General features: G+C 39.7%; 1 protein-coding gene across 1 annotated transcript; it reads left to right on the top strand.

The window, feature by feature from the left end:
• The first annotated feature begins 13,463 nt into the window (after positions 1 to 13,463).
• Positions 13,464 to 14,512, top strand: LOC145105473 (uncharacterized). The gene is made up of 2 exons (XM_079042570.1): positions 13,464 to 13,559; positions 13,820 to 14,512. Exons 1-2 carry the CDS (start codon positions 13,464 to 13,466, stop codon positions 14,510 to 14,512), a joined length of 789 nt encoding a protein of 262 aa, XP_078898696.1.
• The last annotated feature ends 525 nt before the right edge of the window (positions 14,513 to 15,037 follow it).

Below are 15,037 nucleotides of genomic sequence, written 5' to 3'. Positions count from 1 at the left end.
ACTTTTGGATTTGTTATAAAAGATTTAGCATATGATGTATCAACTGTTGATTTAAAATGTTGACGTTGAAAGAATTTTTGATTTGGTTTTGACTTATTTGAAAATTTTCTTGGAATATTAGTTTCTGAAACTTTCGAAAACATTGGTTGTTTATTCACCTCAGACTTTGAATGATTTAATTGAGATGAGTGTTGAGGTTTTGTTGAAAAAGATGAATTTTTAGCTTTGAAAACATTTTTGGGTGATTGTGATTCAGACATCTTTTAAGACTCAACATTTTGCCAAAATATTTTCTTTCTTGCTTGTCTTTTTGAAATGTTGTTTTCCTTCGAAAATTTGTCAATTTGATCTTTGAATTCCTTGGATTTTAATTTGACAACTTTTTCACATTCCTTTTCAACTTGTTTTGAATTCTCTTTTTCAATTTCTGATTTTTCAACCCATTTTCTTTGTGGTTTTTGACGTTGGAAAACATACGAATTCTTTGTTAAGTTGTTTTCAACTATGCTTTGATTTGCGAAAAAACCTTCATCAGTTGTTTTTGAATTATCCTCTTCAACTAACTTCTTTAATTCTGGTTTGATTTTCTCAACATTTCCAGTAGTTACGAAAACTTGATTTGGAAAAATGACATTATCTGTACATTTGAAATTTGGATAAACCACTGAATTCGTTTCAAGATAGTGTTCACCTTTTTCATTCATCACTTTTTTGAACTTTTGTGTATCACCATACACTTGATCAACCACAATTCGAGGAGTTTCTTCTTCCTTTGAAGATTTCTTTTCCTTCGAAATGTTCACTTCATCTTCATCATCACTATCATCAGTTTGGCTGTCTTTGAGATCCACGAAGTTCATATCATAAACTTTCGAAGTTGAGGGTATATCAGTTTCATTTTCAACCATCAAATCCTTAACTTTTTCTTTTCCTTTAGATGTTGAAGCAACATTAACAACAGTCAACTGAGAAAAATCAACATCTTCAAGTTCACTAATTTCACTAATATTGTCAGAATAATCTTCAATATCAACAAAATTAGATTGAGAATCAGATGTTGAATTCTCAGTCTTTTTCAAAATATGAATTTGTTTAGATTTAGTCAAAGTATCACTCACTATGTTAACTAATTCATTCGCATCAAGACATTCATCAATTTTGACAATTCCATATTTATATCTATCATCAGGAACTCTGTCAAAATCAGCTATTATTTGCTCACAATCATACGAAATATTATCTACCTTGGCTCTTTCGAATGCTATGAAAGGTAGTAATTTTCTATGTTGCTCTTTACTTATGTCACACGAATGATGTAAATCAGTTAATTTGCTATAAAGTCGTTTAGCAGGATTACAGTAGATGTTTCATTGTGCTAGCAAAAGTTTAACATCACTCGATAACCTATCCCTATCACACATTATATTTGTCATTTGTAATTCTAAACATTCAATTTTGCTTATTTTCATGTCTAATCTCTTTTTGACCTCTAACAACTCCATTGACAACTTGTTGGCCTCATTGCTAGCAGACACAACAATTTAATCAAAATAAGTAACCGTCTCATCAAAAGAAATTAGTTCAGAGTCATAAGCATGTGTAGGAATATTAAAAGATTCGAGAATTTTATGTACCTTTGTTGTCATTGGAGATTTTTCAGCTGCTTTGGATACGAAGCATCGTCCCCTCACTTCGAATTCCTCATCATCTGAGTCCTCCCCCATTTTTGCATACAATGCTCCATGCGTTGGATTCCTCATTTTTCATCGTCTGACCCGGATGACCAGATTTGATAAGTTCCATCTTCATCCTCATGCTCACCCTTTGCAACCAATGACAAATTCTTTGCTTTAGCACGAACCACCTCAAGCTTATCAGCATAGTATGCCTCATCTTTGACCTTATTCTTCCTCTCATCCTTCTTTCGAAGCATACAGTCATTTGCAAGATGATTCGCACCGTTGCAATAATGACAATCTATTCCAGCATCACCTTTCAGCTTCTTCTCACCCTTTCCATCAGCTATCTTCGAATCTTGCTTCTCAACTTTCTTTTTCTCCTCAACAACATTTTTACTCACATAATTTCCTTTCACCTCAGCAAGCTTAGTCTTCAAACTCAACGACTTTTTGAAAAATTTCTTGACACGATTATTCGAGTAAAATGCTATTGCTTCATTATCCGAATTAATGATGAATCCTTCTTCTTACTCAGAATCACCATTGTCAGATTCCTTCTCAGAAATCTTAGACACAAGAGCTAATGGACCTCCCAAATTCAACTTCGATTCATCAATAATTTCATTTACTTCATTTTCATGTGTTTTCAACTGATTGTACAAATCATTGAGAGTTGATGTATCAAAACTTTGCTGATTCTTCACCATCATACTCACACTTCTCCATTCTTTTCGAATCCCCATTACAAAGATGAGATTGAATTCCACTGAAGTCCTGGTAATTCCATAGCGATTGCAGCGATAGATTAACTCGTTCAGACGATCATAGTAAACTTCAATTGTTTCTCCTTCTTTTTGTTTGAAGTCTTTCAACTCAACCAAACACTGTTTAACTGAATTGATTTTTGTCTTCTCACTTCCTTGAAATTTATCTTTCAGATTGTTCCAGATTTCCTTTGCAGTTGTACAACTCCTAACGTAATTATACACAACTAGAGGTAATGCACCTCACAGTTCCCTCATACACCTCTTCTCCAGTTTCTTCAGACGATCAGTTTGATTATCAACTCCAGAATTTGTAGAAGATGATCCAATAGGTTGAACATTCACTAGAACATTGACATTTCCAGTGATACATGACCATAACTCTTCATCCAGACCATTCAGATAATCCTGCATACGATCAGCCCACTGATCATAGTATTCAGGGATTAGCATTGGAATTTTGGTTGATGAACCTAGCAGATGAGAAAACGAGGTCATTGAATTGAGATTGAAACTCGCCATTGTTGTACGGAAGAAGATTTTGAGAAGTTTGAAAAGATTTGAGAATTTGAAAACACTCGATTCAACAATTGAGATTGAAAATCGAATTGATGAGAATAACACTCGATTCAACAATTCAAATGCAGAATCGAATCACAGACTAAGATCTTGACAATTTTTCACTTTCAAAAAGTGCGGAAACTTTTGAATCAAAAAGTTGATTCAAAAACTTTTTGAACAGTGTGAAAATCAGATCAGAGAAATGATTCCTGCTCTGATACCAATTGAAGAACCAATGAATCGAGTAATGAATTAATCAGAGTATGAATTCAAGTCAGAATGCGAGATTTGAACACAAGATGTAAATATGATCTTGTTACGCTCTATTATGCTTTCGAATCCTTTACAGAGTGCAATAGACAAGTCTGTAAAAGTTCTTATCATATCTAGTAAATAACCCTATTTATAGGGAACTGAAAGCATACAAAAAATATACTAAGGCATTGACTCTAAAGCTTCGAATAAAAGCGCCCTAGTAAAATACATTACAAAACATTCGAAGAGTCCAAAATATACTTCAACTAATTACAACAATTCGACCCTTACACTAAGACATGTAAAACACTTGATTTAAGTGCTATAAGTCCTAAGGATTGCATCTAAGGGTGGTAGGACCTTGTAATTGAGTTTAGGGTTCAAGGGTAAACTCCTTTGCAGTTTACGGTTTTGTGACCAACTCTTATTGAGTTTATGGTCGTAAACCCATGAGTTTATGGCCGTAAACTCATGGTACTTTTACCATGTTAAGTTTTGAAGCCTAAAAGGTCATAAGAAGCATTCCTACTTCATTTCTAAGCCTTTGGAAGTGATTAAGGCACCATTTCACTCCTTTGTGGAGTTTACAGTCCTTGGACCACTTCTCCTTGGGTTTACGGTCGTAAACCCAAATAGTTTATGGTCTTTTTGATGTTTCAAGTCCTAAGCACTTTAAGGATATGATCTAGACTAGTATCCAAGGCTTGGTAAGGGACTAGGGCACATTTTGGCCCCTTTATTAGGGTTTACGGTCCAAGAACATCTTGGACCGTAAACACCTTTGATCTTGTGTTTCTTGGGTGTTTTCTTGATGATTAGAAGTGTAACAAGTCTTATAATACACTAGGGTAAGAGTACTTACTAGGTAGAAGCTTGAAAAGGTGCTAAAAGTCCAAGAACACTAGTGTGTGTTCTTGGTGAAACTTGAAGATCTACACTTTTGGAATGATTTCACGGATGGAATCATGTAAGATCACTAGATTAAGTAAGATATCAACTTTTTAGGGATAGAAACACTTACAAAGTTGAAGATCAAGAAGAAAAGTTGGATGATACTTGAGAGGATTTGAGTTTGGATCTTGAAAATGTGAAAAAGTGGTAAATAATGACTAAGTGTCATATTTATACCCCCTTTTAGGGTTTACGGCCGTAAACACCTTTGTTTAGGCCGTAAACTCCAAACTCTTGGAGTTTTGGGACATTATTGTTGCACAATAAACCCTAGGGCATCCTCTCTCCTGTTACCTCCTGAAGTACTAAGTTCTAAACACTCAAACTTACTCCAGAAAGCTTGAAAGTTAGCAGAAACTGTTCTGACTTCTATTGAAGTGAATGGTTGTACATAATGGAAATTTCGGGTTGTCACATCATCCCCCCGTTAGAAGGAATTTCGTCCCGAAATTAGAGTTTAAGCAAATAAGTAGTTATAAATAACTAAGTAAAAAGACGAGGATATTTCAGTTTCATCTGATCCTCTCGCTCCCAAGTGAATTCAGGTCCTCGCTTGGTGTTCCAGCGAACATTCACTATCGGGATACGGCTTTGTTTCGTTTGCTTCACCTCCCGCTCCATGATCTCTACTGGTTCTTCCACGAAGTTGAGGCTCTCGTTGATCTAAATGTTGTCGAGTGGGATTGCAAGAGTCTCGTCGGACAGACACTTTTTCAAGTTCGAGACGTGGAAAGTAGAATGTACGTTACTGAGTTCACGTGGTAAGTTAAGTTTGTAAGCTACAGGACCGATTCTAGCGAGAATCTCGAAAGGCCCTATGTATCTTGGAGTTAGCTTTCCACGCTTTCCAAAGCGTATCAAGCCCTTCCAGGGTGAGACCTTCAATAGAACACGGTCTCCCACCTGGAATTCCAACGGTTTCCTTCGTTTATCAGCGTAGCTTTTCTGTCGGTCTCTAGAGGCTTTCAATCGTTCACGAATCTGAACGATCTTTTCTGTCGTTTCCCGAATGATCTCCGCACCCGTGAGAGTGCTTTCAGGAACTCGTCCTTTAGCTAACTGGGTATCACCCACCTCAGCCCAACACAGAGGGGATCTGCACTTTCGGCCATAGAGGGCCTCGAATGGAGCAAGCTTTATGCTCGTGTGATAACTGTTGTTGTAGGAAAATTCGACAAGGGTTAAATGAGTATCCCATGCCTTCCCAAAGTCGATCACACTGGCTCGCAACATATCTTCCAAGGTTTGGATAGTTCTCTCACTTTGTCCGTCGGTCTGTGGATGGTAAGCTGTACTCATGTCCAGCCTAGTTCCTAGGGAACTTTGTAGCGACTGCCAGAACCTCGAAGTGAATCTACTATCTCTGTCCGAGATAATGGATATGGGAACACTGTGCAGTCGTACAATCTCCCGAATGTAGGTTCTTGTAAGCTTCTCCATCTTGTCTGTTTCTTTGATAGGCAGGAAGTGTGCGGACTTGGTCAATCTGTCGACTATGACCCATATGGTATCAAGTCCACCCATTGTCTTGGGCAACTTGGTTATGAAGTCCATAGTGATCCGCTCCCACTTCCATTCCGGTATCTCTGGTTGTTGTAGAAGACCGGAGGGTTTCTAGTATTCGACCTTGACCTTGGCGCAAGTAAGGCATTTACTTACGAAGGTAGCAATCTCTACTTTCATGTTAGGCCACCAGTATACCTTTTTAAGATCCAGATACATCTTATCTGAACCTGGGTGGACGGAATAACGAGTGTTGTGTGCCTCGGTCATGACCAAGTCTCTGAAGCCACCATGTTTCGGTGTCCAGATCCGATCCATGAGGTATAAGGCTCCGCCACCCTTGACTTCCAAATCCTTATCCATCCCTCTTAGGGTTTCACTCGCCACATTTTTAGGTTTCAAAGCGTCGATCTGAGCCTCCTTACTTTGCGTGGACAAGTGTGAATGGATAGTCATAGTCAATGATTTGACTCTACGACCAGAGTATTCTTTCCGACTTAGGGCGTGGACTACTACGTTGGCTTTACCCGGATGATAACGAATTTCACATTCGTAATCACTGAGTAGCTCGACCCACCGTCGTTGTCTCATGTTGAGCTCCTTCTGGTCGAATATATGTTGTAGGCTTTTGTGGTCTGTAAAGATAGTACTTTTGTACCATACAGGTAGTGTCTCCAGATCTTCAGAGCAAACACAACTGCTCCTAGTTCAAGATCGTGGGTGGTGTAGTTAACCTCGTGTGTCTTCAGCTGTCTCGAGGCATATGCGATGACCTTACCTCGTTGCATCAGAACACAGCCGAGCCCTTGATTTGAAGCATCACAATAGACAACGAAGTCTTCTATCCCTTCGGGGAGGGATAGTATTGGTGCGGTGCACAAGGCTCGCTTGAGAGTTTGGAACGCTCTCTCCTGCTTCTCTTCCCTGTCAAAGGCCACGCCCTTCTAGGTCAGTGTTGTAAGAGGTTTCGCAATTCGGGAGAAGTTCTGAATGAACCTGCGATAGTAGCCAGCGAGACCTAGAAATTGACGAATTTCTGTAGGTGTCTTCGGTGCTGACCAGTTCTCAATGGCCTTGATTTTGGAGGGGTCCACGTGAATTCCCTCTTCACTAACTACGTGGCCCAAGAATTCGACTCTTCGAAACCAAAAGTCGCACTTAGAGAACTTCGCATAGAGCTTCTTCGATCGTAATGTTTCTAAGACTCTTCATAGGTGTTGACTATGTTCCTCCTTACTTCGAGAGTAGATGAGTATGTCATCGATGAAGACAATGACGAACTGATCCAAGTAAGGACGACACACCATATTCATTAAATGCATGAATATTGCGGGCGCGTTTGTTAATCCGAACGGCATCACTACAAACTCGTAGTGTCCATAACGAGTTCGGAAGGCTGTCTTGGGAACATCCTCCTCTAACACTCGTAGTTGGTGGTACCCGGATCGTAGATCTATCTTGGAGAAGTAGTTGGCTCCTTGAAGCTGATCAAATAAATCGTCAATGCGGGGTAAGGGATAACGATTCTTAATGGTAAGCTTGTTGAGTTCCCTGTAGTCGATGCACATACGAAACGATCCATCTTTCTTCTTGACGAACAAGACGGATGCTCCCCATGGTGAGAAGCTTGGCCTAATGAATCCCTTCTTGAGAAGTTCGTTAAGCTGACTGGAAAGTTCCTACATCTTCGCCGGTTCCAGACGATATGGAGATTTGGCTACTGGAGTAGCCCCTGGCACTAAGTCGATTCTGAACTCGACTTACCGTTGAGGTGGTAATCCCGGTAGTTCTTCTGGAAAGATGTCGGGAAAGTCGCGTACTTCTGAGATGTTCTAAATGTCTTTCACTTCTTGACTCGTATCGACGATGTGTGCGAGGAATGCATGATATTCCTTTCGCAAGCACTTCTGAGCTTGGATACACGAAATGATGCAAAGGTTCGTACTAGGTTTGTCGCTGTAGACAACTAGGGTTTTGCTGTTAGGGAGGTTAAGACGAACTGCTTTCTCAAAGCACATGATGTTGGCGCGACGATGACTTAACCAATTCATGCCGATTATGACGTCGAAACTTTTAATTGGGACCGGCATGAGGTCTATTTTGAAAGTATGACCATCTAAAGTTAGAGTACAATCTACGAATACGCAGTTAGTACTTTCCGTTTTCCCGTTTGCCATTTCTACAGTGAATGATTCATCTAGTGCACGTGGTTTTTGTTTAAGCAAGTGTGCAAATTTCTGGTTTACGAAGCTTTTCTCCGCTCCACTGTCGAAAAGTATGCATACATAAGAGTTATCGAGGAGAAACGTACCAGTGACCACTGTGGGGTCGACAACTGCTTCCTCGTGGCCTATGGCCAGAACTCTTCCTACTCCGCCAGCTATCCCTGCCTTAGGGCAGTTCCTCTTATAGTGGCCCACTTCGCGACAACCGTAGCAAGCTTGGCCCACACCGGTGTTAGGAACTTGAGTGCTCGGCCTTGCTAGAGTCTTGCAGAAACGGGCAGTATGCCCCCTTCTCTTGCAGTTAGTGCACTGCATTTCCCGGCAAGGTCCGTTGTGATGGAAGGTGCATTTGTTGCACTTCGGAAGATTACCGGCATAAGGCTTCGCTGGTTAGGGATTAGCAGGGACAACATGAGTTACTGTGGCAGCATTGATTGTAACTAGTTGTTGTCTCTTTGAGGATTCTTGTGAAGTCCCGCTTTTCCTCTTGTTCCACCCCTTTTTCTTGTTGTTGTTGTTGTTTTTCCCTTTTGTTGCTCGGGTGTAGAAATTGTTGGGTTTTGGTAGTTTCTGTGATCTATAAGAGATTGTGCCAGCTCTTTAGCGCTGTCAAAAGTAACATGCCTTGATGCTAACACACTTGACTGGATCTGGGGCAACAGTCCCCAAATATATCTCTCTATTTTCTTTCTCTCTAGAGTAACCATATCAGGGCAAAGAATTGCCAGATCACAGAATCTATTAGTATAGGTTGATATGTCAGAACCAACCATTACAAGACCCCAGAGTTCCTGCTCGAGTTTTTGAATTTCCCCTCGTGGACAGTACTCTGTCATCAACATGGCTTTCAAGTTCTCCCAGCTTATCGAATTTGCCACTATCAGAGTCAGTGACTTAACGTGGCCATTCCAACAAGTTAAAGCCCTGTCAGAAAAGGTACAAGTAGCAAACTTGACCTTATTGTTCTCAGGGCAGGCGCAGATTTCAAAGACTGCTTGTCTTTTCTATCCACTGCCTTAAGATCATAACCCCTCCAGTTCCATTGAAATTTCTGGGTTTGGCATTTGTAAAATCCTTGTAGGTGCATTCCCAGGGGTGCCCATGACTCTCGCCAAGGTTGGAAGGAGGTGCACCTGTTCCCAATCCACTAGGGACAGGAGTATTGATGTGTGACATGGCAGCCGCTACGGCCGCTGTGACAGCTGCTTGGAACATAGCAGCGTCGAACTGAGGAGGTGGTGGAGGTGGTGGTATCGGTGTTTCGTTATTATTGTTACGCCTTGGATTTCTGCGAGGAGGCATCTTTTAACTTCAAGTTTAAAAGATAGAAACAATGATAAGAATCCAATAGTATAAAGAATGAAAGTGTCTTGTGAACTAAGTCGCCATAGTTCGATATCAAATGAGAGTATGAATTTCTAAATAGATTAGATAAATGCCGAAATTATTGGTATATAAGATGTAAATGAGTTCGGGAAAATGACCTAACTATAGGTCTTACATCATACCATAAGGAAAATGTCGACAGTTTAGAAATCTAAGAAAGTACTTGAGACACAGGAATATTTTACAGAAAAGTGCTACTTAGAGCTCAGTTAGGAAAGGCTATTCCTTATATCAAAAGAAAAGATGTACTAGACATCTTCTACCGGCGATGGGAATTCCTGGGGAGATTCCTCATATCCGCCAGTTGACGTACCACCTCTTGGAGATGTCGCTCGTGAGCCCTCTGACGAACTCGAAGTTCTATGACTTTGGTCCGAGATGCAGCTAACTGTTGCCACAGAGTCTCATTGGTTCTTATCGTCCCTTCGAGAGCATCTTCCAGATATCGAATGCGGACGGTGTTAACGCTCGAGTTGCCATCAATTTCCATGACTCGGTCGATGGCCGCTCTACCTTGCTCGACATTTCGAGCAATCCTACGGATCATAACAGGCAGAGCTCGATCCGCAGAGCCACCTCCGCTAAGGTCATAGAAGCTTCGGTCCCCATAGTAGGGTAAGGGTTGACCCTGTTCGTCGCTCCAGCGATTCAAGTTTGTTGCCCACAAGGGTGTGAGACCTTGAAACGCGGGTTGGGGGTTGAGATTCGGGGCCTAAGCCACTTGGGGTAGGTTGTTGACTTCAGGCTCTGAGTCAGAACTATCAGAAAAGCCTTCAGCATGGTGATCATCCAAAGGGATTGGGTGATCATCTTCTGGTTCTTCCTCTAGCCATCTAGCATCGCCTTGGTTTGGGAAGTACTGGTCGCCGTGGGGATGGAATCCAGCCATAATATCTACGCGAGAAAAGGGATATAAGAAATAACTAAATAGACGTACTAATTAGATAATTATAAGATGATCTTATCAGTTACTCCAATACTTGTTTAGTGCATACCAGTTATATGTACTCAGGACATGATAGACCTTCGAATAAGTGACCCTAACTCTAAGCCCACAACCGAACAAGGAACAAGAAGTAAAGCAAAGATCACAGACTCTAAGTCTATGACGTCCTAGGTACATATAATCTTAGTGTATCCACTTAGCAACTATTGACCTACTGATAAAGACCTTTCTAGTTCGCAGATAAGTAATTATAGTAACACCAAATACTCCCATAGTATTTCATTGTGGTAGTGTTGGTAAGTTTTTAGACTTGTTGCGATATCACAACCATTCTTGGGCATATGCTAATCACTCCTCGGACCAGCATAGTTGATCAGGCTATGCCACTCCCAGGACTGACCATACATCCCCGAGCTTACCTGTGATATTCAACAATCGTAATACTTTTGTTTTTGTCATTGTGACACTGATTTTTAGTATGAATACAGGCATGTATACTTAGTTAAATATTTTATTATTTAAAAGTATAAACTCTTGGTCAGAGTATTTTAATCCCATTGTATTTATAGTCTGTATATCTTTTATGGGTTGATATACTCAATTCACTATAAACAATGATCTAATACCAATCTGTCATACCCCAAAACCAAGAACGGCGGAAACGTTCAGGGGTGGAGGACGTCATGTAAAGTATCATAACAGTGCAAAGTAGTAAACAAGCAACAACATCATCCATTGCATTAAAAGTAAAGTTTTAATACATAAGTGTTCTTTCATATTAATAAGACACCAAAATATGCAATCAAAATAAAAGACGAGTCCTGTCTGTGCTCCGTCTTCTCAAAACCTGGTCATCGTACCTGTCTACTGGTGACCTGAGAATACAAATTATTTTGAAAGCGTAGATCAGCATAAAGCTGGTGAATTCATAAGTATTTTAGTGTCATTGATTTGAAAAGCTGTTATGAAAGACTTGTAAATGTTTAATGAAACATTTAGTATAAGTGTTAAAACCCTAGAAAATCCAATATTTCCTACTAGTAAAAAAAAGTAGTGTTCTACCAAGACCCGAATGCTTTGAAGGTTTGCATTTCTGTATCAATGAAGGTTTTTCCCATGTACAACTATTATTATAAATATATAGTCTACCTCATCGTTTATGTGAATGTGTCACAAAATAAAAGTAATAGGGAAAATTATATAATCATTGAAATCGTATCCTTTTGCCTTAGGATAATCACGGCGTTGAAACTCGCCGAACAGTACAACCGAGAACATCCGTCGATGAATAGGTCCCGCTGTAGCTAGCAGCCAGGTGTAGGATGGTCAGTCCCGTATAGTATATATAGTATCTCTCTCTGTATAGTATATAGTATTTCTCTCTGTATAACAAGTAATAGTATCTCTTCATATAGTATTTAGTATATTTGTATAGACTCATGAATGAACTGACTCTTGTGTAATTCCTTGTACTATGAATAATATTTTGTATCTCCTAAACTTTACCTATAATAGTTTACTGGAATGTAGATTGAATGTCCAAGTAGGTTTATACACCCTTGCTACACAAGAGTGTTGGAACTGAAGAAAGAATGAAAGCTGTCATATCAATGCATATATGTATGAAACATAAGTGTATAGATATGGTTTTTAACAATAAGTTGAAAGAGGTTTTGTAATACATTTAAGAGTTTTGAACAATAAGTAATAATGACTTGATGTCAGTTTATAAAACGATTCAAAAGTAGTTCATTTGATAACAAAGAATAAAATAACTAAAAACCATTGTATTTAACACATTTTGAAGTATGTGAAATCAGTTGGTTGAAAACATAGTTATAAATCACATATGATTGATTCTATAACTTCCTGTTTTCTACTTGTATCCCCCCCATGAAAGCATTTAAAATCATTTAAAAGGATTGATTAAGGGGTATGAACTCACCTGTAGTGAGTGGTTTGGATGAACGGATGATGTAGGATGCTAAGTGTCAAGTGAAGACTTGTACACACACAATGATCCTAGTTTAACATATAATAACACATATATGTATCCAATTAGTCATAAAACAACTAATTAACCAAATTTAAGACATCCTAAGACATGTAAAACACTTGATTTAAGTGCTATAAGTCCTAAGGATTGCATCTAAGGGTAGTAGGACCTTCTAATTGAGTTTAGGGTTCAAGGGTAAACTCCTTTGGAGTTTATGGTTTTGTGACCAACTCTTATTGAGTTTACAGTCGTAAACCCATGACTTTACGGCCGTAAACTCATGGTACTTTTACCATGTTGAGTTTTGAAGCCTAAAAGGTCATAAGAAGCATTCCTACTTCATATCTAAGCCTTTGGAAGTGATTAGGGCACCATTTCACTCCTTTGTGGAGTTTACGGTCCTTGGACCACTTCTCCTTGGGTTTACGGCCGTAAACCCAAATGGTTTATGGTCTTTTTGATGTTTCAAGTCCAAAGCACTTTAAGGATATGATCTAGACTAGTATCCAAGGCTTGGTAAGGGACTAGGGCACATTTTGGCCCCTTTATTAGGGTTTACGGTCCAAGAACATCTTGGACCGTAAACACCTTTGATCTTGTGTTTCTTGGGTGTTTTCTTGATGATTAGAAGTGTAACAAGTCTTATAATACACTAGGGTAAGAGTACTTACCAGGTAGAAGCTCCAAAAGGTGCTAAAAGTCCAAGAACACTAGTGTGTGTTCTTGGTGAAACTTGAAGATCTACACTTTTGGAATGATTTCACGGATGGAATCATGTATGATCACTAGATTAAGTAAGATATCAACTTTTTAGGGATAGAAACACTTACAAAGTTGAAGATCAAGAGGAAAAGTTGGATGATACTTGAGAGGATTTGAGTTTGGATCTTGAAAATGTGAAAAAGTGGTAAATAATGACTAAGTGTCATATTTATACCCCCTTTTAGGGTTTACGGCCGTAAACACCTTTGTTTAGGCCGTAAACTACAAACTCTTGGAGTTTTGGGACCATATTGTTGCATAATAAACCTTAGGGCATCCTCTCTCCTGTTACCTCCTAAAGTACTAACTTCTAAACACTCAAACTTACTCCAGAAAGCTTGAAAGTTAGCAGAAACTGTTCTGACTTCTATTGAAGTGAATGGTTGTACATAATAGAAATTTCAGGTTGTCACACTAAGTATCCCCAACATCGACATGGCAAATGCAGTGGAAGCCTTTAAAATGGGCTTAAAGAAGGATTCTCCCTTCTATGAAGATCTCGTGATAACTCCATGCAAGAGGATGGACGAAGTTAGAAGCGGAGCATAGAGATTCATCAGCCTCGAAGAAGACTAGGATATCCAAAAGTGGAGCAACCCACCAAGCTCTTATGATCACTCCAATAGGAATTCTGATTCCTTGGCCCAAAGATCCTAAAAATCGAGACCTTATTCTAAACCTGATCATCACAGGGTTAATGCCCTTGAATTTGAGGGAGAGGACGAAGATTTTCCTAAGATTACTGACTATTTTTTTCAGTGGATATTCCAGATTTAATATTTGCAATGCAGGATCTTGGAGACAAAGCGAGATGGCCAAGAAAAGGAGAAAAATCCACAGCCTGGAAAGACAAGTCCAAATGGTGTGCATACCATCAAGATTTTGGTCACGTCACAGAGGATTGCATAGCTCTCAGGAAGGATATCAGCTATCTCCTAGGAAAAGGATACCTCAAAGAAATCCTTGGAAGAAGAAAGGAGAGATCCAAAGAAAAATACCAGGATCCTCAGAAGATCCTCAATAGACCAGGATCCCCTCCTGCTAACGCCAAGGTAATCAATGTGATCTTTGGAGGATCTGAGATTTGTGGTACCTCTTATTCTGAAGCAAAGAGGCAAGCCAATGTATCCAAAACGGAGAAAGAAAAAGGACCACGGAAGAACACAATGATCATGAACGAAAAGGAGATCACCTCCGACGAAGCGGATAGACAAGACATCCAGGATCCTGATCATGACGGACTAGTGATTACTCTCTACATCGCTAACCGCTTCGTTAGAAGGATCCTCGTTGATGGAGGATCCTCGGTTAATATCATACTCCTGGACGCATTGAAAAGAATGAACATCCCAGAGTATAAGATAGTTGCAAAATCCTCAGTGCTGATCGGATTCAGCGATGAAACCAATCACACCATCGGCGAAATAAAGCTACCAATCTACATAGAGGGGGGTAAATTATGTACAACGTTTTTGTGTCATTGATACATTATCCTATTATAATGTCATACTAGGTAGACCGTGGATCCACAAAATGAAGGTCGTTCCATCGACATATCATCAATGCGTAAAGATGCCCACTCCATGGGGGACAGTGAAGGTCAAAGGAGACCGACAAGAATCCAAGGAATGCTACAAGACTTCGATGAAATCCTCAACAATACCTCGACAAGCATAGCAATTAAGGCAGGGGCACGAGACGTGATAGAAGCAAGAGAGCATGGTATAAAAGAAGAGACCCTGAAGCGAAAGTTCTCATAGGATCCTCAATGCCCGAACAAATCGAACATGACCTCATAAAGTTCCTCAAGGCTAGAAGCAAGACATTCGCATGTAAGCATGAGGACATGACATGTATTGATAAGAGAGTGATAACCCATAAACATAACATTGATCCATCTTTCAAGACAATACAACAAAAGAGAAGGAAGTTTGCACCGAAAAGAAACCAAGTTATACAAGAAGAAGTAGAGAAACTTCTCAAAACTAGCAGGATCAAGGAGGTGAAAT

This window comes from Lactuca virosa, chromosome 4, assembly GCF_052849685.1.
Source record: "Lactuca virosa cultivar CGN04683 chromosome 4, Lactuca_virosa_CGN04683_v6, whole genome shotgun sequence".
Classification (NCBI taxonomy): Eukaryota; Viridiplantae; Streptophyta; class Magnoliopsida; order Asterales; family Asteraceae; genus Lactuca; species Lactuca virosa.
This window is presented reverse-complemented; position numbering and strand designations above follow the sequence as displayed.

Coding starts and splice junctions, on each gene's coding strand:
- LOC145105473 (XM_079042570.1), top strand. CDS start 13,464: ATGGCAAATGCAGTGGAAGCCTTTAAAATGGGCTTAAAGAAGGATTCT. Junction 13,560..13,819: donor CATGCAAGAGGATGGACGAA/GTTAGAAGCGGA, acceptor TTTGCAATGCAG/GATCTTGGAGACAAAGCGAG.